Below are 26,056 nucleotides of genomic sequence, written 5' to 3' on the forward strand. Positions count from 1 at the left end.
TCGAAGACGTATGCTAAGAATTGCATGTCAAAATCTGACCTTCCCTTAAAACCAGGACTTGCCCACTACAAGTATCTAGGCATCTTCCCATTACAGCATGGACTTAAAATATCCTATTACTTATCTTTGAAACAGATGCACTTAAAAATGAGACCAAAGCAAGTGCCAGCAAAAGCATGCTCTGTGCCCAAATTTAGGACACAGGATTAGTCTCTTGCTTTATGTTGCAAGATGGAAAAACTAAGTAATATACTTCAGTATACTCTTTACAGTGAAAGTTCATAAGCTACTTGTGCTCCTCTGCCCCCTTGGCTGGTCAGCCTCATACAGCCTCCCTGCGCCTGGAATCTGTCCTCTCACTTTAGAAAACATCATCTCTACCAGCCAGCAAATACAGACATGTTGGCAATGCGGAGAGGATCCTTACTCACAGCTATGTAGCTGAGCACCAGGAGAGGAATTTGTCCTTGTGATGTCTTCTCTAGAGTGACACTTGACAGTCATTTCTGAGGGGACTACACAAAGTCTACAAAAGTGATTCCTAAAGATCTAATTACACAGGCACAGTGAATATGATACATTAATATGGCTGCTCCAGTTTTCACAGCTGGCCAGTGTGCCATAATTAGTAAAACATCCAACTGTACAAAATGACCACAAAGCCGTTCTCATTTCCAGCCTAAAAATGGTTGGATTTCACTGTAAAAATGCATGAATTAATGAACTCACAATACATGTCACCTCTCCTCTTCTCTCCTCAATACAACGGGCATGGATACTGCATGGATTGAGGGCTCGATTCCTACAGCTCTGTTCAGCCTGGCATCCCCTGGTTTGGTCCCCTGTATATCCTGGTTTGCACTGCCCACAGTGGTAAGACCCCTGTAAGAACAAGAAGCCATTAGCCAGCCTTTTAATTGTACTTTTTTCCTTTTTAAAGCAAGCACAAGAGCAAGATTCAAGTCATACTGTTTATGCTATGCAAGTGTAGTTTTTCATCCATTGAGGCCTCTTGTACTGTAAACAAACTTAATTTTCTACAGGAAAATGATATTTGGCTCCCAGAGTGCATGCTGGAAAACATACTCAACTCTTGTCTGTTTAGACCAGTTTTGTTAAGCCAGAGAAAAGTCATGTAGCAGCAAAAGCTTCTTCATGATGCCTTGTCATTGCCAGCATCACCCTGCACTTCTTCCAAGTGGCTGAAACTTTGTGCAAAACTTGAAGCATCAGCTGATTAATCATCAGGGGATGATCTTATTTCACTGTAAAGCACACCTATCAGTCTATCAACTGGGGCCAAATTTTAATCAAAGAGAGATAAGAAAGTTCATCATATCTTTGTCCGGTTTTATTTTTAAGCTAAAATGTTTTTAAGCCAATTTGATCCAAATCTTCTTCTTCAGAAAAGAATTCTGTATCTGAAGACACAGCGATCCTCATTTACACTGCAATAAGAACATCCATGAAAGTTTTTGCTATGGTTTACCATGACACATGCATATGTATTTCATATGTATTACTCTCTTGTGTTAACAGATACAAAAGAGCTAAGCCAAGGAATCTCATTAGGTGGTGAGTTAATCCCCATAGATGAGTTAATCCTCATATGTATAAGAGATATAAACAGATAAATGCAGATAAAGCAAGATCTTCTTTAGGCATCCAAACCATTCCTGTCTCACATTCCTGTAGATCTGTAACTTAAGACATAAAAGTTAATTGAGCACAATCTTTTTATCTTGTGGAGAATGATTATCTTTTGACATGTCAAGGGACAGAAATGGGCGGATCTCAGACAAACATGTGCATCCAACCATTGGTGCAACTGAGCTGCTTCATACAACTTCGTGTACAAAGTCTGTTGGAAGAACTGTCAGGACTGTCGTAGTCCACCATTACAGAGAAATCTACTTACTGCTCAGATGGGCATTATCTTTTATCCCCATTCCTAATTTTGTTACAAATTTAACTCTGTTCTGTCTGCATACTTTCAGGATGAAGATGAAAATAAACAGATGACTGAAGAGTAAAATAATCCTTGGTTGATACAAATGGTATGGCTTACTTAAAACACACCAGCCTATGCACTTCATCCTAATGGACACCAGGGTAGTATATTCTGGAGTCTGCTGAATTTGCTTGGTGTATTCTGTCCTATATCAAGCTCTGGTATGCATTAAAATAGCCTCTTAGGTGGCATTTCCAGACCAGACTGTTTCTGAAGGGATACAGGATTAGGAACCCCACACTGCTCTGTTCGGACAGACGGCAGGACACTTGGGCCTGCCCTCTGCTGACAGGGCCCAATGGCTTCCCAAAGAAGCTCCATGTCTAGTCATGCAGTAAGATACAAAATGCGACAGTGAATGTTCTAGATATTAAAAAAAAGATACAAACACACTGAACAGTGAAAGCAGCCTTATGAAAACAAGCTTGTTCTCAAGGAAAAATAACACTGAACACAAATGGCAGCCTCAATGATGCCTTGCTGCAGAAAGGACCACCCCTACACCTGAAGGATACTTTTAACCTTTCTCCTGCTATGAAGAAACCCTGTGGCATGTCCAGGACAACCAGGGAATCAGGCCAAGCCAGAAGGATTTATGAAAGTTGGGTGCTGCTTGTTCTGTAACAGGGTGACCTGCTCAGTGAATGAGCCTCTGACACCATTTCCCACAGCAATCCCCCAGGGCAGCAGCTGTTGGCTTGGGCAGGTGTACTATTCATGAGCTGAAAAATGTCTGGATAGCCAGGCCCAGAGAGTGGTGCTGAGCAGAGTTACATCCTGCTGTTCAGTCCAGTCTTCAGTCCAGTTCAGTGCTCATCCAGATGTTCAGTCACCACTGCTGTTCCACAAGGCAGCTCCCCAGGCTGGGGCAGAGTGGCTGGAAAGGAGCTGTGGGTGCTGGTGACAGCAGCTGAACATGAGCCAGGCTGTGCCCAGGGGGCCAAGAAGGCCAATGGCATCCTGGCCTGGATCAGCAATGCTGTGGCCAGCAGGGCCAGGGCAGGGATTGTCCCCCTGTGCTGGGCCCTGCTGAGGCCACACCTCCAATGCTGTGTTCAGCTTTGGGCTCTTCACTACAAGAAAGACATTGAGGTGCTGGAATGAGTCCAGAGAAGGGCAACAAAACTGGTGAAGGGTCTGGAGGACAAGTCCTCTGAGGAGAGGCTGAGGGAGCTGGGGGTATTTAGCCTGAGAAAAGGAGCCTCGGGGGGACCTTATCACTCTACAAGTACCAGAAAGGACACAATAGATGGGTGAGTAGTGTTCAGGTTTTTTCTCCCAGGTAAGAAGTGACAGGACAAGAAGAAACAGCCTCAGATTTCCAGGCCCTCTCAGTTCAGCAGAATTAAGATTGAATAGTAGCAGGAATTTATTTTCACAAAGAATTATCAAGCATTGAAACAGGCTGCCCAGCAGAGTGGTAGACTCACTATTCTTGAAAGTGTTCAAAATAGGTGTGGATGTAACACTTGTAGTGGCAGGATTGTCAGTGCTGTGTTAAGAGTTGGACTTGGCCTTAAGGGTCTTTTCTATCATAAATGAATATAGGATCATGTAATGCTATGTCCAGCTTGCTTCATAGAATTAAAGTGGTCGTATGCTCTTCTTATTGGATCCTAACATCTTTCAAACCATTTTTACTTCTCCTATACTTGCACTCCTGGGTTTAATACCTATGGCATTAACCTTGTACCAATTGCAGCTCTCTTTGTTTCCATTTATTTAGAGGGATAGCTGTTATTCTATGCATAACTCCTATAAAGAGAGCACCCAGGGGAACAGCTTGTTGCCACAGTTCTCAGGAGGCAGGAGATAAGGGAAGCAAAGGTTCAATCTTTCAGAGGAGCATTTTTGCAACAACGTACCCATAAACACACATCGCTGGATGGTATAGAGAGAAGAGCTCCTGCTCTTCAGGGAAAGTGATAAGGATACAATTCAGATGAATGTGTTCATGACAAATCAAATACTGATTTTTTTATTATTAGCTAGGAAAATAGAAAAGGCTTCTTTGATTTATAAGAAGAAAAAAATTTGCATTATTAATTGGTCTTTCATCAGACCCATAAATCCAATCCTAGTCTCATGGTATTTTAAAACAATTGATTTTTTTAAAGGCATAAATGAAAAGATGCTTACCAAAGTGTTTATGCAATGGGAATTTGGAACACAGAGTCCATGTCCTCCATTCTGACATTCATCAATATCTAAGCAGACCTAGCAATAAACCAAATCCAGAAATAATAAAATTAAGTAAATTTATTGAGATCAAAGACTGAAGAAACAACACCAAAGTTTAAGACTAGAAAAGAGATGTAGCCTCTGCTGAAACTGCTGTCAGAATGTCACTGACATTATCCATAGGCTAATTTTCCAAGCCCTAAAGAAACAGAAAATTTCAACTTTAGGATGTGCTCTGGTTCATACAGAATAGTTTACACAAAAACTGTGTTCCCATTCTAGGGTGCTTACAGAAATATGCAAAAATATTGCTGTAAAATAGGCCTTTTAAATAATTTTCTTTTTAGTTCAAAGCCAGTTTACAGAACCCCCTGAGGCTGATCAGAGATACTTACAAAGATGACGACATTTTTTCTTGTCTCTATGCCAGTCAAGAGAATTAGATTGTTAATACTCCCATTAAAGATATGCAAACACAATTCAGATCTCTAACTGAAACACCCTGAGCTCTGCCTAACAGCATAAGGCAATTGTGGAACAACTGAAAAATAAATACCATTCAATACAGATGCACCGCGAATATAAAACCAGCACCTTGCAATGGAGGTTGCCGTAGAGGTGCTACCACTCACCTGCTTATTGCTCTTGGCATAGCTGAGTCCTATCCCTTGCACAGCTTGTCCTGTGTATCCTGGAGGACAGGTCTCACAGCGGAAACCTGGAGCAGTGTTCACACATCGCACACCAGGGAAGCAAGGGTTGTAACGACACTGCAAAGAAAAAATGAACCAAGCACATGTTCGTGCTTCACTAACATCCAAACTCTTGACTGTGAGTACAGACCTCTCACCAAAGGCAATGCTACATTCAACATCTGTATGTCCTCTGTTCAGAGAGGGCCTAGAGGGGAAACCGTCTCTGCAGGTATCTCTGACCTCAGTAAGTCTTCAGCTATCTCTGTAATTTAAATATCATTTGCAACCTTCCATTACAGCCTGTAGTAGATGTCCTAAACTCTCATCCTGAATCCTTCTTTTAGCTAGGAAGATTCAGATCCCTTGGAGGCTGAAGACCACAATATTAGGAAAGCCACATAACTCCAAGCCTCCAAACACCCCTTATAATGTGTTTTGTACACACAGAAGTGGCAGCAGCATTTTCCTTCATTTCTATTTGGACAAATCTCATAGCCAAGGAAGGAATCCAAACATAAGCCAGATGAGCAGGAATGTGTCAGTGGCATCCACACATTTTTAGACTGGAGGCTCACAGACAATCCTTGGATCTTCTCCCAAAATATCACATGTCCACAAAATCACCCTTGGCCTGAAGGCACCATTCACTTCATTGCTTTATGCAGTTTTTCAAAACAGCTGTGACCGATTTCACCGGTCTTGTGGGTGCCAATGTGGGAAACACATCCCACATTACTGCCTTTCCAACATCACCAACTAGCTGCTATGTAATGTTTATAAAAGTACCAAAACCATCAACATGCCATCCTGCTGCACAGGGCTCAAAGACAACAATGAATGACTAACATCACAAAAGAATACTAAAAAGTTTTAAAAAATGCCTTTTTTAACTCCTTTCCATCACTAACAGAAAAATTTATGCAAGATGGAGGGAGACCAAACCAGACAATACACACCTACAAGAGACCTACAACTTGTAACCAAACACACACACACATGGAAGCAAGAAAAGACATGTTTAATATCAAAGTGTGTTTGACAGAAAGATTTGTTAATAGTACATCAGTCAGTAATATGAGGAAAATGGCAAACCGAGGACAGACATTTTGTGTCTCCTTATTTTGCTGTGGATTCTTTGTTGTAGGCAGCAGAGGGCACCCAAATTACACGGCACAGAGAGCAGAGCTGCAGCTCCCAAGATAATGGGCACCAGAATACCAAAGCAATGTCTTCAAAATGGTAATGAATTAGGGACGGTACTACAGAGAAATTGACACCGACAGGGAAGATGATGGCAGATCTTAGGGAACTTCCATATTTGTCTTTGCCAGAACTTGCACAATACTTTCTTTTTAAATGCCTATTATCAGGAAGTACAGAAATAGCTCGTTCACAAAATGCTTTAAATAAATTTAAAGAAAAAACAAAACCAACCAACCAAACAAAAAAACTTTCCTGCATATCAGCTAACTCAGGAAAACAAGTACCATGACACATCCCTCTCATAAGACAATTCAAAATGATTGATATTTATTGCTTTTTTATTTTTCCCTGCAACTCTAAGTAAAAATCCAGCTGATTAAGTAGGTATTTCCTGGTGAACAAAACTGCTCTTGACAAGGTGGCATTTTAATGGCAGTGTCCAAATAAAGATCTCATAATAAGCAAGATTTTATGATATGATTTTGACAAAAATTCCTTGCTGTTTCTAATGTGAAAGCAGGTCATCTGTCACGTGGAATGGTGGCAGGAAGATGAAGGTACATGAATCTCCAGTGATCAGAGCCTGACTGGTAACAGACAACCATTATAATATCAAGCCATCATAAACCAGTCTCTGTTTCTTTTTCCACCACTGCTGTAATGGGTAGAGTTGCTCCTGAAAATGGCAGGGAGGAGATTATTGTCATGCTTTGCCTCAGTCTGAAAATAGCTCAGGAGGTGAAACCCATCCATACTGGCAGGCTCCACCTAGGCTGGCTTGAGTCTCACACCATGGCTGTCTGTAGCATGAAATATGTACCACAGCTGTCTTGGATCCATCACTTGCATTCACATTTCGAGCTTCACCTCCATTTTCTGTGCCTTCTGTCGCAGCAGACACAGTTCATGCCACGTAAGGCAAAACAAGAGACATTGCCAATGCCTCAGGAAACTGCCACCCTCAACTCAATTTCTCTCCCCAGTGCTTTTTGCAGACAGGTGTGAGGTACATCAAATCCTCTCCTGATGGTCTACAGGAGGGAGTAAATCAAAAGAGCAGTTAAAGCACATTTCCTGTTGGCTACAAAGGAGAAATATGGAATTGCTTTTGCTGTCTTACATTATTAAACAGGTACACTGGTAGAACTGTTATCCACAGTTATGACCTAATTCTGCTGGTTCCTTGGTCTACTACATCCAGGTTCTTTTTCACAGAAAAGACTAAAGAGTAATGGTGAAAATCATTCCACAGAAAAAAATGCAGTGAACCTGTAAGTCGTTTTGTTGTTTCTGTTCTGAGTAAGTGTCACATTCCAATTAACACAGGTTTTCTTTAATTAAGATACTGTAGATTTATTAATTTGGTCCTCAGTACAAACAAGCTCTGAATTTCTAACATATAGCACAAGAAAAGAAGTAGATTTAAATCAACATGATCAGATTTCAACAAACACAAAGAAGCAAAAGGAACAATGACAATGATTGTTTATCTTCTTTCACAGACTTCTAAGGTAAGGATGCAAACATGACTCCAGTCTGGGTTGAAGAGAAGATTTTGGTCTTCAAGGCTGCTTCAGAAGCACAAAAATTTAAAGAAACAAAGCCCATATTAAAAAAAAAAGTGCTTCTGCAGCCTATAACAGAAGCTATAGCATCTTCTTGTGAAACACAAATGACAATGTCAAAAGTGTGTTTTGGTTGGGTTTAGATTCTGGGTTTTTTCCCAAACATTAAGCTTCTTTAAGTGACTTCTCAACTCACCAGAGTGGTTCAAGTTTTCACACACATAACCTCCATAAAGTTGAAGAAACAGCAAAACAGGGATATAAAATCAAATCAGAATGAATTAATATTCACTGCGCAAGCAGTCAGTAAATGCTGAAGACAGAAAGTATTAGCAACCCATTGATATGTATGAAACAGTTGCTTTTTAGCTTTTCTTTTTTTTTTAATTCAGTGAAAGTAGCTATTTTACCTCATCAATATCTGAGCACGTAACTCCATTTCCCGTGAGTCCTTCAGGGCAGGGCCCACACTGAAATCCCTCTGCTGTTTCCATGCACCTCACTCCCCTGAAGCAGGAATTAACTTCACATTTCGGTTTAGTGCGCCTAGGAAGCTGAGTTGGAAAACTCACAGTGCCTAAACCTTTAATGCAGAGAGAACAACAGTTTCAGTGGTTGAAAGAAATGTTCATCATGACTCTCAGCTGGCAAGCATTCTGAAGAAATTCCCAAGACACTTCATGCCCCTGCACTGTGCTGCTGCTGCCAACAGCTGTGCCGTGGCTGAAAGGCTCCATCCTAGGAATGGCTCAGGAACTTACTGTGTCCCCAGCAAGGGGAAATTGAGGCTATTCCTCTAGGTTCATGTGCTTCTCCTGGATACATATGGGAGTCCTCCTTCTAGGTCTGTCCTAAAACAGACCTGCTGCTGGCCAGGGCAGGCAACTCTGAAAGCCTGTGACCTCAGATCAAGGGACTCAAGTATAAGGTACAAATACAGAGCATTTCTCCGGCTAAACTGGTAACACCACAACTCCGTAAAAAAAGCACTGTTCTGGATTCACAACAGTATCTCTGACAGTCTACAAATAAGAATAAAGAAGGAGCAGCAGGCAGCCCACAAACACAGCAGGACTATGCAAGTACACAGGCTTAGGTGCACAGATACTAGCCAAAGACAGGTCCTTCTGAGACCCTGGCAGATACAGAACCTTGGTACAAGTGCATGTAGGAATTTGACTTTTCCTTTGGCACTTACATATAAAGGTTACCCTGCCTAGAGCTTAACTTGAGTTTTGATGAGGCTGACAGACTGGGAGAATAAATCAACTAAAAGGCCTGATGAGTTTAAGACCTTTCATCTCACACAGAAAGGGAGTGTACTGGTCTTTATACTGACTGCTCTTCTGTACTGATTGCCAGTTGTGTGTGATGCAGGAGGGCCACACAGTAGCATTTAGAAAGTATGCACTTTTTCATTTAGAGAAAAGCTGAAGACCACCTTTTGGGTCTCACTGCTGTTAACCAGTGACTGATTACTCAGAATCAGACAAACTTCAGGTGGACTGCAAAGGATCTTCCTCAGACTCATAATGCCAGCCAGAGCAGAATATGCCTTCTCCCTTGTTCTTCTACTAAGACTGTGCATGACATAGCTGGGAGACAGTGCCTCCCTCCACTGGAACTTGTGGCACAGCTTTGTGTCAGAGTGAGAACTGACAGTACAGCCTGAGTGGCACTGCTTGGTTTAGTGGCATTTTATCCCCCAATAGGTGATTGTTGGGTCTGTGGAAGTTTTCTCTAATGAAAATCTATTTTAAATTTGTGTCCAAATACAAATACACACAGAACTTTGGACACAGTATTTTTTAAAAAGTACTTTTTAGAAACCACACAAAGCTAATGTGATCAATACTAGTTTTAAAACAACTCTAATATCTTCTAGATTATCAGCAATAACAGGAATACTCACCACATGCTTGGCACTCAGCTATGGTGTTTCTCAGAAAAGTTGTTTCTTTGACCTTGAGAATATAGAAAATCAATGTACAGATACTTACTTACTTAGGTACAGATAGTTCCAGTTTGTACCTGGCTGAGAGAGGAACTATTAGTCCCCAAGATGCCACTCAAACCATGCAACGCAAGTAATTAATTAGTCTTAAATGAGATGCAGTTTGTACTCCATAAAATTAAGGATATGGACAATGGATGTACTTAGGCTCAGCCTTCATCAAAGGTCCAAAGGTCCTTGTTTGACCAAAGGAATGTGCCACCAGCAATTTCAGTTCTGTCGCCCACCAGCAAGTGAAACAAATGCAATTTCACTCCATGCAACACACTCACAATAGTGGGCGAGGATGGCTACTCTACTTCCTCACCAGACACTAAACTTCCTGGATCTGAATAAGCAAGCCCCATACACCCCCACATTCAATGATCCTCCCTTGCAAGCAGAGGGTACCAGGACCTACATGGTTATTTCTTCTGGATTGTGGCATGCCTTCAGGGCAATAACTCCACACAGGAGTTTACTGCTTACCATGCGCTGAAGTCTGTGCTGACTCTATCAAAGGAGCAAAACTGGAATATTTCACACCAAAGCCTCTATACATTACCTGTTGTCTAAGAAGGTCTTTCACATCTCCCAGTAGTTGGTTCATCTGCATCATTTGACCCATCAGCTGCCTATTAAAATCACCTGCAGGGAAACAGCAATGAAAAAGTGTGCACAACATAACTTTTGTTCATTTGTCATGGTAATTTCGGAGATATAAGATAGAAATGCCATGAAGAGCCATAGATGGCAGACACTACTGTTTTGGAAGCCCTGTAGAAATCATCAGAGTATTTACCTGATCAAACATAGTATTTACCTCAAATTTTCTTCTACCATTACTTCAGTATTAAGGCTCTCCTGGGCAACTAAGGCCACCAGTGCTAGTGGTTCCTCCCAAGGCCTGAGACCAGCAACCCTGAGTGAAAACCTCAGGATTTCAGGACTGGGTATTTGTGATAACCTATTTGGGGCAGGAGGGCAAGGTGAGGCCATGAAGCATGTGTGCATGCAATGGGAAGACACCCTGAGTAAATGTATTCCCTGTCATAGAATCAGAGCAATAGACTCACCAGTGTTGGAAGACACCTTTAAGATCACGCAGTCTAACCATCCACCCAACACTACCACTGTGACCCCAAAACCACTAAACCATCAGCTTAGCACCAGATACAGCCAGCATCTGAACACCTCCAGGTAATTCCACCACCTCCCTGGCATGCCTGACAACCCTAATAATGAAAAACTATTTCTAATATCTAAGCTGAATCTCCCCTGCCTCAGTTTAAGGCCATTTCCTGATGTCCTCCTACTGCAGGCATGGCAGAAGAGACTGGCACCCACCTAGCTATACCCTCCTCTCAGGTGGTTGTAGAAAGCAATGAAGTCCCCCTGAGCCTCCTCTTATTGAGACTGAACAAACCCAGCTGCCTTGGCTGTTCCTCGTATGACACATTTTCTGCTCCTTTCACCAGTTTTGTTGCCCTTCACTGGACACACTCCAGCACCCCAATCTCATATTTAAAGTGAGGGGCCCAAAACTGAACACAGGAATTGAGGCACAGCCTCACCAACCCTGAGTACGGGGGGTTGATTACTTCCCTGGTCCTGCTGGCATAGCACAGTTGTAACCGCTACTGATTCATACATATTTTTCAAAGTGAAGTTACCCAGCTTTCTGAGCAAGCTCACTGTGAAGCTCTGAGAACACATCAACAGTGCCTGCTCTGACAAAACAGTGTTTTTAGTAACTGCAACAGTCACTTGGCTTTTCTTCTCAAAGGCAGCTCGTCACACTGCACAAGTTTCATGGCTGCATTTGCTTCAGACTGGTGCAGACTTTGTATGGACTCACAAACATCTACTCAACACACTGTGAACTCACACCAGAAGTCAGCCTTCAACACCAAGTAACCAATTAAAGACCTCTAAAACAAAAACCAAAAGTTACATCTGTAATGAGGCATAGGGAAGGACCATATCAAACCCAAGATCTTCACAGGAGATTTTAAGATCTTAAATGAAATGCTGGCTCTCAGACAGTGACAGAGAAGAAGCAGAAAGCACAGTAGCTTGTAGTTGCTTCTCTTTGCAGCTTACTTACGAATTTGTACCTCTCAAGAAGAAGATATTTGTTTACTTCTCTAAGACTGTGTCTAAAAACAAACTTCACAAATATATGCTCTTCCACAGTCTAGGCAGGCAGGATATTTTGATATTATGCCTGATAGCTTCAGGGAGGTTTATTCATATGTTATTTTTGTGAGTACTGAAAGCTTATATGAAAAATGCATCCCTTAATGTTTACCTCATTGTTTTGTACTTCAAAGCATGTCTAACTGTTTCCAAACATTCTAATGGGAACCATCCAAATCCTCACACACTGGGTTTTCTCCACCTTGTATTTTCTCATCCAAACACTGAACAAGTTTGAAGTCAGGAATCACCTGTTCCAGAGCCTGCTTCTGTTCTAGTCCTAACCTTGCCATATTTTTATTTGGGTGACAACAGCAGGACATAATATCATGGGTATTTCAGAATCCCATAGTAGAACCTGGCACAGGCTGTCAGGCCAGATACTGGGGTCTGTTCTTGTTTTATTTTTAAAACAAAAGCTAATTTAGGCATTATTGGTTGAAACCTGCAAAAAATTCTCAAGACGTCAAATGGTGTCTTTTGGCTAGCATCTAAATCAAAACCAGACCTATTCTGTAGTTAAGTTTTGCAGACTGCTGAACATTAAGGTGGACTCAACGGGTAAACTGCCATGAATGCCTTGTGTGCAAATTTGGACAGAGCAGAAACAGCTGAATACACTTGGGTTTGGGTTTTTTCCTTCCATTAAAAGCAATTCCAACAGCAGGCCCCACTTGCAGCAGAATAACCAATGCTTAGGGATAAGTACTCAGAGAGGCTTTTAAGGAACTGTCAGTCCACAATACAGTGGATCCAGGAGAAAGCAGGTAAGCGAAAGGTACCAGCATGAAGCTATACAGTTATCTAGCCCTTCCATGTAGCCTCTCTCATCCATACCCCTAACACCTTATAAGGCAACTCCCCAGTTCAGCTACTCCATAGCTCCATGTTCTTGAATCACTAACAATATGATTAACAGAGCGGATTTCACAGTAATAACTAAGTTCAGAGACTGCTCTGAAGTATTACTGACCAACTGGGAACTGAAGTCCCCATCTTTCTCTTGCCAGGATGTTGCAGTATAGATCCAGCTTTGTTCCACAGCCAACTGGCCCAGACATGCACAAACAATAGCCACAGTGAAACACCTCACAGCTATTGCTTCTTCCTCTCTTTAGGAACAACAGCTCCCTGGCTCAAGCAACACATTTGCTCCTGTCTGTGTCATTCAAATCCTGAATTGTCATTCTAAGAGAATGACACCCATAGAATCATGGAACAGCCTGAGTTGGGAGGGACTCATCAGGATTATCGAGTCAAATCCTGGCCCGTATGGGACAGTCCCAAGAATCACACCATGTGCATGAGAACATTGTCCAGTTTCTTGAGCTCTGGAAGATTGTGGTTTCTTGACCAGAGAGCAAACCAGGACTATAGAACAGATGATGGCTAACAATAAAAAACGTTTCTGAACAGCCTAAAATCTTTCACCAAAGAAGCTGTATGTACAAGTTTTACGTGGAATTAAGAAGAGGCAGGTTCCAAGTAAACAGAAGGAAATATTCCTCAGATATGTGATAAATTTCTTGACAATGCATTTAAAATTGACTGGACAGATTCATGGACAAAAACATATATTGAATACAAAGCACAAAGACATCACCACTGACTCAAGAGCTCTGAATACCATGAACTGGAGAACAGTGAAGCATTCAGAGAAAGCCACACTCTCCCTTCCATTATTCTCTTGCCCGTGGGTCTATATTGACATACTGTCTCTAACAGCAACTTGTTTAAAGAATTTTTGGTCCAGTGCAATATAGCTTTTTATTTTTTAATACTTTGCCAGGTTCAGGTACCCTACATGAGCTATACAACCTCCTAAGATCCCTTAGGACCACAATGATCTTGTGACGATGATCACATGCAGTGTACTAATCTCATCTACCAAAGCCAGTGCACCTTGCATTCTAATTTCCTACTCAAACACAAAAACCCAAATATACATCTTCAGCCTGTGTCTGATCATCATAATCTCATCCCACTGCTTAGGTGTCTCAGCCTCACAGACTGAACATGGAGGTAATGCTTCTGTGAAAGCAATGAGCAAAAACCAGGCACACAGTCAAAGCCATGTACAGTTTTTAAGGTCCAAAGCACTCCTGAGGATTTTCCAATTAATATGAAAGCACAGATTTTTACCAAGACATTAGGTCTTACCCCCCTATACAGCTGAACAGTTGCATTCCAGCTTTTCATGGAAGCAGGCACAATTTACATTATCTGATATACCATTGCCATAGAAAGGCATCATGATGCATAAACAAAGTTCAAGGCACACAAGTTAAAATTGCTGTTGGAACATCCACCTTTTCTTCTGGTGGATTAGACTATGTAGACTTTGGATGTATTTATGTGAGTAGTTGGGTTATTATTATTATTGTTATTATTGACACTAATTCCATTTGAAAGTTAAAAGCAACTGAATTTGAGAGTCTAAGCCAAGTGGAGGCAGCCACAGAAAGATAGTCTGTCTGTATATTACCATTTGCATTATTGATTAGTGAGAAAAAGATAAAAATGAGAAAGCTGCAACTTTGTCATTTGGAAACCTGCCATGGGAGAGCTGACAGTTTTTGCAGAAGGAAACACTGAATTACCATTCTGTTTCAAGTTCGAATGCCTGTTGGTCTAGTGAAAAAGAGAGAGCCTGGAGAATAAAATTAATTTTTAATCTAAGTGTATCTAAGTTAGGAAGCAAGGAAATAGAAGTATCTGGAACTAAGGATTTACATAGATAAAAGGTAGACCAGATTTTGTTACCACTGCAATGGTGCCTACATTCATGTGGCATACCCGGGATGCTCTCACAAAATTTCTGCATCTTGTCTCCGTTCTTATCAAAACTATCAGTGCTGCAGGGTTGGGCTTGGCAGGGGGACAGGAAAGGTTACAAGAGAAAACATACCATTAATCCTGTTTCAAACCTTGAACTGAATTTCCTTCCTATGGTTGTCATATATTAACATATTCCATGCACAGTGTGAACCCCTTGTTCTCCCTCAGAGCAGAAAGGCAGATGAACGGAACTAGAACGACTACAGATGGGATAGTCTAGCACAGGTTTTCTGCGTCTAGAGGTCGGGAAGCACCCTCACCTAACACAGGGGATTGCAAGAGGCCTCTGAGGCCCTTCAGCAGGTGACAAAAGCCTTGGCTAAATTGTGGCAGGACTAGTGGCTACTGTGCAATGGTTTTTCCCACATAGACATACAGGCTCTGCAGCCATGGCACAAATGTTTTCTTTAGTCTCCTGCAAGCTTCTTCACACCTTGCTCCTCCCCTCTGGATGACAGTCCAGTGCTCAACAAGAGATTGACACTGAGAGTGTGGATAAGTACGTGGGTAGGTCTTGCTACTCCATTGATCTTCCTTTCACACAACCTGTAGCAATGTACCCCATTTAGAGCTACTTTCCAGCTGCAGTTGTTTGTAATTTGAGTACTTAAAATATTATTAAGCTGACACAAGTAGATCATCATCACAAAAATCTGTCGTCCAAATTAGGCTAAAAAACCTCTTTTAATCATTACAGACTTGTCTTTCACTAAAACAACAGATCATTGTTTTATCACCAGCAAGAATTTTATCTCCAAACAGAGCTATTTCTAAAACATTTACAGGAAATTGTCATAGCTATAATTTAGTCAAATAATTGCTATTACTTGACTATAGGCTTTTTCACATTTTCAGTATTCATCACATTAGTTTCCTTGCACTGGTATCATTAAGAATAATTTTAACTCCCAGTTGCAGGCCTTACCAGTGTACTGAGGTACAGGCTCAATTTGTTGAAGAAAACAATCTTGCAGGTTGCCCACTTCAGCAAGGGTTCCTCCAGTTACCAGCTTTAGCTCATCTAGTGTATCCTGGGCTCACAAGAAAAACAGAGCTCACAATTCTGGTACAACAATGGGAAGAATATGAAATATCAGACAAAGTAAATTTATTTTTTTAAGAGAGGGAGTCCATTTCCTATGCATGCATGGGTCCTACACCATTCCCTTCAGGACCGCCCATTACCATTTGAACTGTATAAAATGTCTAGTCTTTGCCTTGCATATTTTCATATAGCTGTGGTTTTATTTCAAACTTTTTTTACTGTTCTAATTAATAAAATCTCACATACTAGAAGCTCCCATATTTCTGTGGCATATGATTTTGTTTTAAGTGCATCCAAAGCTGTGGTTTTTTCCTCTCCTCTCAAACACGTACACATATTCATGTCAGGAATATGGGCACATCAGTCATTCTCCATAAAAACAGGCTCACTTTCAAGCCTGTAATGAAACAAAGTAAGTGGGAAACCTTGGGGGCAGAATGCCTTTGTACCTTCTAATAAGTATTTTTGATTAATGATGATGGAAGATGCTGTGGAAGACTCTGTTTATCTCAGACTGCTGATAGGGAGATGACAGGAAGCTTTATCAACTCCTGCTTGGCAGACAGAGGAAGAAATGCTATTGCAGTCAAACAGATGAAGGTTTCCCTCTGGCACCAAAAGAGTCCTCCCTTCTTTTGTCTTTTTTAGTCTTTTCGCATATCATGAAGAGGAAAGCCACTTACACAGACAAGCATTGTTCATACAGGATAGCTGTAAAAAGCCATTGAAAAACTGTTCTTACTGCACTAGTCGAGTCCTTACAAAAAGTCTACTCCCCAAAAAACAGCTAGATTGAAGTGAAGGAGGCAGTAGGTTTTTAAAATTTTATTTAAAAAGCTAAAAATTATGTCTAAAACAAATAGCATAAATATTATAGGGTTCATGTGAGCTAAGATTTCGCCTGCTCCATAGGAGTTTCTATTTACATTTATTCCACAACTTAATATTAAAGTATTACTGTAGAGAGCTTGGCTGCTGTGAGGACTGAGGTTTGAATTCAGTGATCCAGAGGTTCAGTGGTGATCCCTCTAAGTCCTCAGCCTGTTCCCAGTTTCCATGCTCACCTGTGGCTTCTCTTGGAGAGTGCGCAACTCAGCTGCCACCACCTTCTGAGACAGTGCTGAAAATGGTTTTGGCAAGTCCTCAATGGCACCTACTTGCAGGCAGTCCAGATACAGCTCTATAGTGCTCACTCCCTGCTGCAGACCACTCAGCCACAAGATGACAGCATGGGGTTTCCCATCAGCCAGCTGGATGTTGCTAAAGATCACGGAATTCAGCCTTCCATCACTCTTCAGATAGCGCAGCACCGCTAGGACAAAACACACAGAAGGACTATCAGAGGGTAGCAGACAGCCCAAGGCTGATCATGGAACATCCTGTGGAAATCTGCAATTGCTCTGGTATTTTTCCACATGTCCGCTTCTGCAAATGCATCCCATATGCAGACACAATGGTAATAATAAATGGGACATTGACTCTCGAAGCAGCACTAGCAGGATGCTTGCATGACATTTGTGAAACTCTGTGGCCTGTGCTGAGTTTTCCTCTGCTTTGTCCAAGGTTCCCTAAATGGCTTAACCAAAGTCACTTTACAGGCCATAATGTGCTAAAATGCAAGTGGTAAAGTCACAGGGCGTAGCAGGCAGCCTCCAGTCAGCACTTTGGTATGTATACATCTGACAGACCCAGAGATACTCTGCAGCAGAAGCGTACAACTAGAAAATCAATTTTAGTGATGCATACTGCATACAGTGGACCCGTTTAAGAGTGCATCCAAATGCATAATTAAAAATCAAAGGAAGCATGTTTCCAAACCAATAACCTGCACTTCTCTGTAACAAACACTCAGTAAAACCAAAGTATAATACAGAAAATACATAGTCCACTCCTAGGGATGACTAAACCTTTTCTCAGCTCTTTTAAAAAGCCTACCTGACAAAAATTCTCATTTCATTAAGTAAAATTCACCATCAAAAAAAGCCCGCAACAGCAGACAAATACTCTTACAATAAATGCCTGCTGAGTAATATTGAAAGTCTCTTTCCTAAGGAAATTGGATAGTAAGCTAGAATCTGTGAGCCAGATCTCTAAGATCAGCTAGCTAGTTCTCTCCACAAAATCTCTCCCTGGCTCTCCAACTGCATATCTGCAGAAGCAACAAGCTGAATGCATCTGGACAGTGCATAACTACCCTGCAAAATCAGACAGATCTTCAAAGACCCTGCTGATCACCAGCTGACAGCCTCTTACTTCCTGATCATAATAGTTATGTGCATGAGAAATCAAGCTGCAGAGACATGAGGCATCTAAATATTTACATGCTGGGTCTTGCTAAAGTCTGAAATTCACAGATGGCTGCTACAGTTGTGTCAAGCGAGAGCTCACAAATGATCTGACACTAAGTCAACCAAAAATTGTGGATATAGTGGAGGTAAAAGCTCATACTAGCTTTGGACCTAATAACAGCTACTTACTGAAACCATCCAATTTCTATTCATTTAACAAACTACCTTCCCATCTTTCCACTACTAATAAAATTGCTTTGATGCTATGATACCTGTTTGTTGGTGACCTCCCAACTTACTGGGACATGCTCCCTAAAATTTTTTTAGTTCCTCAGTCTGATGATGAAAAAATCCCCAGATTTATACCAGCATGAATGGGGCAGGGTATGTCTCCATCTTTGAAGTCTACACCAGTGCTAGAGCCTCAGCAGCTGTGATCAATATCAGGAATGTTTTCACTACTGTCTATGTCAAAGCACTGCCAGAGCTGAGATTTCCGCAAAGGTGCATGAGGTCACCAGTAACTCGCTAAAAGGCAGCATTTCTTGGCAAACTCAAAGATACGGCAAGAGAGAGGACATTGCAGGCATTTTATTTATGTGAATATTACACACGCCCGGCCATATAAAATTGGATCTGGGCCCCACTCAGAGTGACCAAACACAACAGTAGCCTAGAGAAAGAAAGAGGAGATGGAAGCAGGGCCCAGAACAGACCCTGCCAGAATAGTTTCAGGACAAGGAGCAATCAGACTTGGAAAGAAGATCAAGTATTCTTTCCTCAGCCAAAGCCAAATATTCATCTGGTAAACCAGAGTAGGCTTTTGAAGAGAGATTTTCTTGGATCACAGCCTCCACCTCCAAGATTTAACTCACACAAGCCCTTGCAGTATGTTTGCTGACTGAATATTTTACAGAAATCCATAAGAGTGTCACGTAAACTGCTTAAGAAACAAATTTTCTAATTAAAATAGGAGCTGTTTCACAGAATTGTTTAACAGCAACACTTCTATGCACTAATTGCTGTTTGCTCCATACAAGAATACTTAAAAAAGGATAAGAAATCCATGGTTGCTATCTATCTCTGAAAGACACAATTGTCTACAGTAAGTTTAGCTGTTAACTCAGTAATTCAGACCTGTGCTTTTATAAACATTTAGGTGTTATAAACACATTACTATCAGTTATACCACAATAAAACATAATATGAGGCAACCATTGGGAACAAAACTCTTATATGTGGCATTTTGAATTACAACTAAGGTCTGCTTTGAGCTCCCTAAATCAGATTTGGGCGCTAACTAGAAGTAACATGCAGAGAAATGCCACAGATATGAAGACCCTGCATTTTGCTGAGATGCCGACACTGGTTCATCACTTAAGCACTGCTGTTCAGTCTTGAGAGGATCATACACAACTCACACACTCCATACTTGCAGCTGACATGACAATCTCGTGGATGTAGTTTAACTTACTGTATGAAGTAGCCATATGGGATCCCTAACACTTCAGAGAAATCACATGTGAAAACACTGCCTACAACTTGCTCACTGCCATATGCCTTAACCAAGGTGCTCTAAAGTAACAAGGAGGCAAAGAAGTCCAATGAACTGTCTTACTGCAAAAAGCCTCCCTCTCTTTGGCCAATCTTTTACATCAAGCTGACGGTAAATCCTTTACATAAAATAGGTTACAGATGTCCCCCATCTACTCAACACTGGTCACTGACAGGACAAGTTGCTTCATGCTGCCTATGCATAGGCCATTATTGCATTTGTCCTGTCACACAGATGTTACTCAAACACCAACCTACCAAGGACAAAACCAAAAGAAACCATGTAACCTTCCACCAGAAACGCTCTAACAGGCTTAAGAGACTGTCATGCAATCACACAGACAGTTTGGAAAATCAGTTCGACATGTTCAAACTTGTATGTAAATTGACACATTAGTGCATATACATGTGTTCCTATATATATATATATGTACAACATTTGCACACATAGTTGTACATGCGCGAGAGGGAGTATGTGTAATTTATCATTTATTTAGCAATTAAGCAAGTCAGTGTTGGGAATTGTATGGCACTTTTGATAAGGCTGTGTGACCATGTATTACCCATTCCCTACACACACAGAGTTCTTATTGCCTTACCTCAGAAGGATTTTGGCAGACCTGATAAAATTACCAATGTTTTATTGAACTCATTCCCCAACCATGTTTAATGAAAAGGCATGCTTTTCTTCTTTTGCAACATATTGAATAATTTCCCTATGCAGAAACTGAAATTTCTCAGTAGAATTTCACAGTATATTCGATTCAGCTAATTACTCAGTAGCAAATTACTATAGTAGTGAAGTCAATGCAGCAACAATAATGTATTGAAGAATTATTCAGTATAATTTCACAGTATATTCGATTCAGCTAATTACTCAGTAGCAAATTACTATAGTAGTGAAGTCAATGCAGCAACAATAATGTACATAAATCAACAAAAATCAATCAATAAATCAATGATCTTTCGCTGAACCTTAAAATTGTAGTATATCCCAGATCTGGTTTACAGATCAATAAAACTATTACTTTTATTTCAAAAGTGCTGCAGTTCCTACTTTGACTCGTGACTAATGCTTTATTTCACCCAACAGATCTCGTAAGTGCCGGGAATATTTGTCTTGCGTAGTCACATCTAACCTCCAGGGTCATTGGAACAAGAACCTGCCTTTCATATGCATGAGGCAGCATGTGCGTGTGTCCCTCACATTCCTGGGTAATAAGAACCAGTGATTGTCCCTAGGGAAAAAAGGAAAAAAAAAAAAGACCAAACCAAATTGTCTCCATGCTCCATATTCCATGTCTTTTTTCTCCTTTCTCAGCATTGCTAAGAGTAAGCACTGCAGCCAAAGTGAAGATACCAGCTGATTGTCAGGTCAGTTTTCCCTGGCCAGGAGAGAGCAGCATCAAGGAGATGAAGGGGTGAAAGGGGATGTGAAAAGTGACACTACGCAACAGGAATGACTCAAGCACAAAGGTTAATCACACAGCTGTCAACATTCATCTGTCACAGACCAGTGACTATGGATCCAACACCAGTTATACCATACACATTCCAAGCAACTCACCTTTACTCATCCGTCCCATTACCGTAAATTCAAAATACTTGCTGTTGTCAGCTGATGAATATAGGCCAAAAACAGTGGCTGTACTCTTTGGCTGTAATTTGAATGTTGAAAGCAAGTAAACTTCATTCAGCATAGGATCCCCAAATGCTTGTTGCAAGAAGTTCAGTACCACTCGCTTGTTTGAATAAGGAAGAAGATCAAAAACTGAGGGGAAAAAAAGGCAAATTTCAACAGAAAATTAAATATAATAATGACCAAAGAAGAATGATATTTGAAGCCACATATTGGAGATTGTACACTCTTCCCACCAAAAAAAAAAGTTATCAATATGATGATCATCTGTAAATATCATGAAGTTCAAATCCCTGGCACTGGAAGGGCTATCTTAAGCAACCTGGTCTAGTGAAACATGTCCCCATAGATGCAGGGAGTTAGGACAAGGTGGTGCCTGCCAGCTGCAGCTATGATATTCTATAATTCTATCAAAATATCTATAGTTTGTTGCAACTATTTTAACTATTTTTATTTTTCAAAGGAATTATTGATAAGTTACTAACACAGAAATAACTAGTTTTCAAATTGAGGTATGCAAATATTTTTAGGTAGATCTCAAAGGTGCTTCTCTTCTGAGGATCCACCTCAACAGAAAGCTTTTTAACCTACTTCTGCTTTCATAAATTCAGATATTTGTGTTCACATTTCAATTAGATAAGGATTCATCATTAAAATTTTCAGACAGATTTTCAGAGTGCTCATCCTTTGATAGCTTTTGCAGAACACCAATTAAAATGCCAAAAAGCCAGGTAAGCAATACAATGTTCACAACTTTCTCACTTCACTGAGTTTCCAGAATATATATTATACAAATAAGACTCATCTTTCCTTTCTGGCAAAGAAAACAAAGAAATACAGGCCTGACAAAAACCAAAACAAAACCCACAAACCCTGAAGGCATAGCAAAAGCTCTTTCAAATTTTTATTTTAGTTTTTCTACAATGCATCAGCAAAGAGTCTATGATTTTACACATATATAAGTCAGCTATGTCCTTTATGCAACTGAAACAATGAAGTGGGGTTCTCCTCAATGTTCCCAAATCCACGACATCTCCAAACTCAATAAACACTTCTGTTAGGTTTCTTGATTATTTCCTATTCCAACCCACTGCAATTAAAGCAGTATATATATTATACCCTGGCAGTAAAGTTTGATAAATGATTTTGCACAAGTGTCGTTTAAATACAAGAGCACACTGAGCCATTGTATACCACTGACGCTCCACAGGCCCACCATAGCTGGGCCATATTTTTCTCCCACTCTGGAACACTACTGTAGAGCTCTCACTAGAGAAGAGTTGTAACACCAGGCAGATGGCAAAGGCACATTGTGCCTTAGCTTGATTCAAGTGGTTGTACTAATAAGTTTTGTTTCCCAGGCTGAAAAAACACCGGTGGACCTTTTCAGATGATCCTTGTCTATGCAGCACAACCCCGAAGCTGTTGCTGTGTATACAAGGTGATGAGCTCATCCTACCATTCCAGTGTTTCCGTAAGTTACGCACAGGAAAAGACTGAAGAGCACTCAAAGAACAATCAAATGGGCATGCAGACCTTCCCACAGATATGTGGGAAACCCTGTTCCCTTATACTAGAGTGTGGGTTTATGCTGCTCCCATCAGTCATTCTGAAGCATCCATTCATTTAGACACTAATGTTATTTCCAAAAAAGAGAAAAAAAGAAGACCATTTTCCCTTCATTTCATGAAGTCATTGAAGTAATCTCTGAAGTCTACACTTACATTGGGTCTAAGGATCTCATGACTCTACAGAGAATTTTCTGGACACACTACAAAAAATATCAGGCCCTTGACTTGCATGCACTAGTAGTATTGCTGTCAAACAACTAAGACATATAAAAGTAAGGTGGACTTGGTCAAAAGACTTCTCCTTCATTAAGTTTCAGATTTGCAGCATACCAGGACAACCACTGCTCCCACTGAAAGCAGGGACTTGGAAAGCAGAAGCAAAAGGCTGGGTGCCTCATCACACTTAGTGCAGAGAGAGTAGAGCAACTGCCCACATAAGACACTGAAATGCAACTCACTACTCTGTACAACAGCATTTTACAAGGAACAGCCATTCATAAAATACAGCTGTGTTTCCTCAGGTGGAGCAATGCAATACAATACCAAAGACTTTGAGAGCATGAAATATAGTACAAAATATAGTACAAAATATATACATTTTGTTCAGTTCTGGGCCTATTGGCTGAATTTCTATCAATTTCTGTGATACTCACTAATCTAAGGTAGAATCACTTCAAAATATTACAAAAGTAATGACTAAACACTGTGAGACATCTGTCTAATGTTACAGAAAACGTTTATTGAAATTTTTGTTATTTGCATATTTCAATTAATACTGAAACTGGTTTGGCAGTTGTGTTCCACAGAGCACAGTGCCTCAGCCCGATCCTTTAGCACCATGTTATCAAAATCTTTCCTGGAATATCTTCACTGACTAGTATGCGGATGATGCATTACATGATCAGATCCATCCTTAAGCACAATGCTACACATATGCTAGCAAATGTAGCTAGCAGAAGAATGAGGAGGCCATGAAAATTCATTTTACATCCTTAGTAGAGTAGGCAAAGAGAGACAGCTCTTGGCCATTATAGAGACAATTATTTGTTTGGAAGAAACAGGGAAAAAAGATCACAAAGATTTGACATCTCATTTTTTGAAGAACCCTGTCTCTCTGTTCCTCTCAGTGGAAAGGCAGACTTGAAAGCAAATACATAGAATATGACTGCCAAAGCTGAAAAGCACAAGCAGCTGGTTCTAATCCATGCAATGGACTGAAAACTCCGACATGCCTTCATGCCTTCAAGCACGAGTGTGCATACCCACTGGGCTAAACTGAGCCCACTCATGAGACAGACCAGGAATTCTCTCCTGCACCTTCCTTCTGTGGTTTTTAAAATAGAGCTGCTTATCCTCCTAGCCAAATGCTAACAAAGGATGAGCTACATGGTGAGACAGGGGCAAACCACACTTTGGAAATCTGCCCAAACCCATCAAGGCTAGCTTTTCAGATGAGAGCTAGAAGACACGACGGAAAGTGCTAGGATGAGAAGGCATGGAAGAGTGAAATTAGTGACACAGGAGAGCATGGAACTTCTTTTCTCTAACTCTGTTGTCATATCACACCAGCTTTTTGAGACCTTCTAAGGCTGTTTTCTGGTCACACCTAATCACAGCTGTAGATATAAACACTACTCCACTACTGTTAAGCACTTTTCGAGGCAATTATTAATGGCTTAGACACTTGGAGTGAAATCCTAACCCCTACCACAACAATTTCCCACTGACCACAAGAAGCTAAAAACATCCCTTGTCGAGAGTGGAGTGGCCACTGCCCCTGACAAGTTAGAAAGCTGGCCACTGCCCCTGACAGGTTAGAAAGCTGGCTTTTTTCTAATCCGGTAATACGCAACTTGTCATTACAAAAATTCTCTGAAATGTCTTCACATCATAAAGATCTACAACAAAGGCTTCTGAAAATGCAGCTATATTGTTGTGATCGGCTGTCTTTTAGATCTTAGGTAATAACTGATTGTAATAATAATAATAACTGGCATGTTAAAAATAATTCTGTAAGGCAGAAGAGGGGGTTAAAAATGTAGCGAAAACCACAAGCAGCCTTAAGGTTCTTGGAGTAGCACGAAGTTGCACTAACTGCTGCACTCGGCAGCCGAGCTGGCGGCAATCATAAGCTGCTACCGCAGAGTAATACCACCCACTTCGCTCAAGCTCTAAAATACAGCAGCTCCTGACTTACTACGCGCGTAATATTGCCACGACAATGCTGGGTTTAAAAAGTACGAGTTTTCCTATGGACTCTGCTATGCAGTAGAGTTTTCCCGGCTTAGAAATTCACTTCTCATTTAGGAGAACTTGCAGCTGGAAAAGGGCTATTCAGATGCTCCAGGCACCCACCAGCACACCTGCAGAAACACTTTCTGCAGGCTGCGTGAGAGCGGCTGTCACCGCCATCTCCTCCGGTCCCCACCGCTAGTCCGGGCGGCTCCGCGGGCGCGCTCTGCGCCCCGACGGGCAGCGGCGGCTCCTGCTGCCCGCCACGGCTCCGGCTCCCCTAGCACCTGCAGAGGCGCTGCCTCTCGCTGCCAGGCAGGGCTCCCGGCGAAGGGCAGGGGTCGGGACACCGCAAGCCCAGAGCCTTCCCCACGGAAGAGGGAAAAGGAGAGCGCGCTCCATCGGGGCGCGGGGCCCTTACCTCGGGGGGCGGGCGCGGCGGCGCGGCCCGGGCACAGCTGCAGGGCGAGCGGCAGCAGCAGCAGCGCGGCGCCGCGCTCGCACCCCATGGCGGCCGCGGGCCGGGCAGGGCGGCGAGGGACGGCCGCCGCTCTGCACCGGGCCCCGCTGTTTAACGGGGGCGGCCCCGGGGCCGGGCACGGCCGGCGGCCGGCGGCGGGCCATTGGCCGGGCGGCGGGCGGGGGGCGCGGAGGGGGACGGCCGAGCCCTGGGGGGACCAGGGGGGAGCGCTCCGTCGGAACCCGAGCCGAGAACTGGCACTGATGGAGGTGGCTCGGACAGAAGTGGAGATCCTGGCGACGCCCCCCAAAATCAACACCTGTGAGGACGCTGTCTGGAGTCTGCCCTTTGAGGAGCCCTGGAAATTGCAATGTGTTTAATGGTTTTTAATTCACAGTATCACAGAATTAGCGAGATAGGAAAGGACCTGGAAGATCATGGAGTTCAGTGGTTAATAAGCCACTATGCTTACTACCAGTCACAAGAAGATTGCCCCAAAAGTGAACTGGATGTGCTTTAAGAGCTGAGTAGGAGTTCTGTAAGTTCAGGGCGGTGAGTATGAGTTCTGTAAGTTCTGCAAGT

At 41.8% G+C, this 26,056-nt stretch overlaps 1 protein-coding gene across 1 annotated transcript in view; it reads right to left on the reverse strand.

The window, feature by feature from the left end:
• The window catches only part of THBS4 (thrombospondin 4), a 39,254-nt gene extending 13,725 nt beyond the window's left edge, over positions 1 to 25,529 (reverse strand). The window contains exons 1-10 of the mRNA XM_064735320.1: positions 25,436 to 25,529; positions 21,140 to 21,343; positions 16,795 to 17,042; positions 15,611 to 15,716; positions 10,214 to 10,296; positions 9,568 to 9,619; positions 8,066 to 8,238; positions 4,825 to 4,962; positions 4,151 to 4,228; positions 730 to 882 (exon numbers count right to left, since the gene is read on the reverse strand). Coding sequence (XP_064591390.1) covers positions 730 to 882; positions 4,151 to 4,228; positions 4,825 to 4,962; positions 8,066 to 8,238; positions 9,568 to 9,619; positions 10,214 to 10,296; positions 15,611 to 15,716; positions 16,795 to 17,042; positions 21,140 to 21,343; positions 25,436 to 25,523 — 1,323 coding nt within the window. The 5' untranslated portion in view covers positions 25,524 to 25,529. The remainder of the gene's footprint in view (positions 1 to 729; positions 883 to 4,150; positions 4,229 to 4,824; positions 4,963 to 8,065; positions 8,239 to 9,567; positions 9,620 to 10,213; positions 10,297 to 15,610; positions 15,717 to 16,794; positions 17,043 to 21,139; positions 21,344 to 25,435) is intronic.
• Positions 25,530 to 26,056: the final 527 nt, after the last annotated feature.

Source organism: Zonotrichia leucophrys, chromosome Z (genome assembly GCF_028769735.1).
Source record: "Zonotrichia leucophrys gambelii isolate GWCS_2022_RI chromosome Z, RI_Zleu_2.0, whole genome shotgun sequence".
NCBI classification, from domain to species: domain Eukaryota; kingdom Metazoa; phylum Chordata; class Aves; order Passeriformes; family Passerellidae; genus Zonotrichia; species Zonotrichia leucophrys.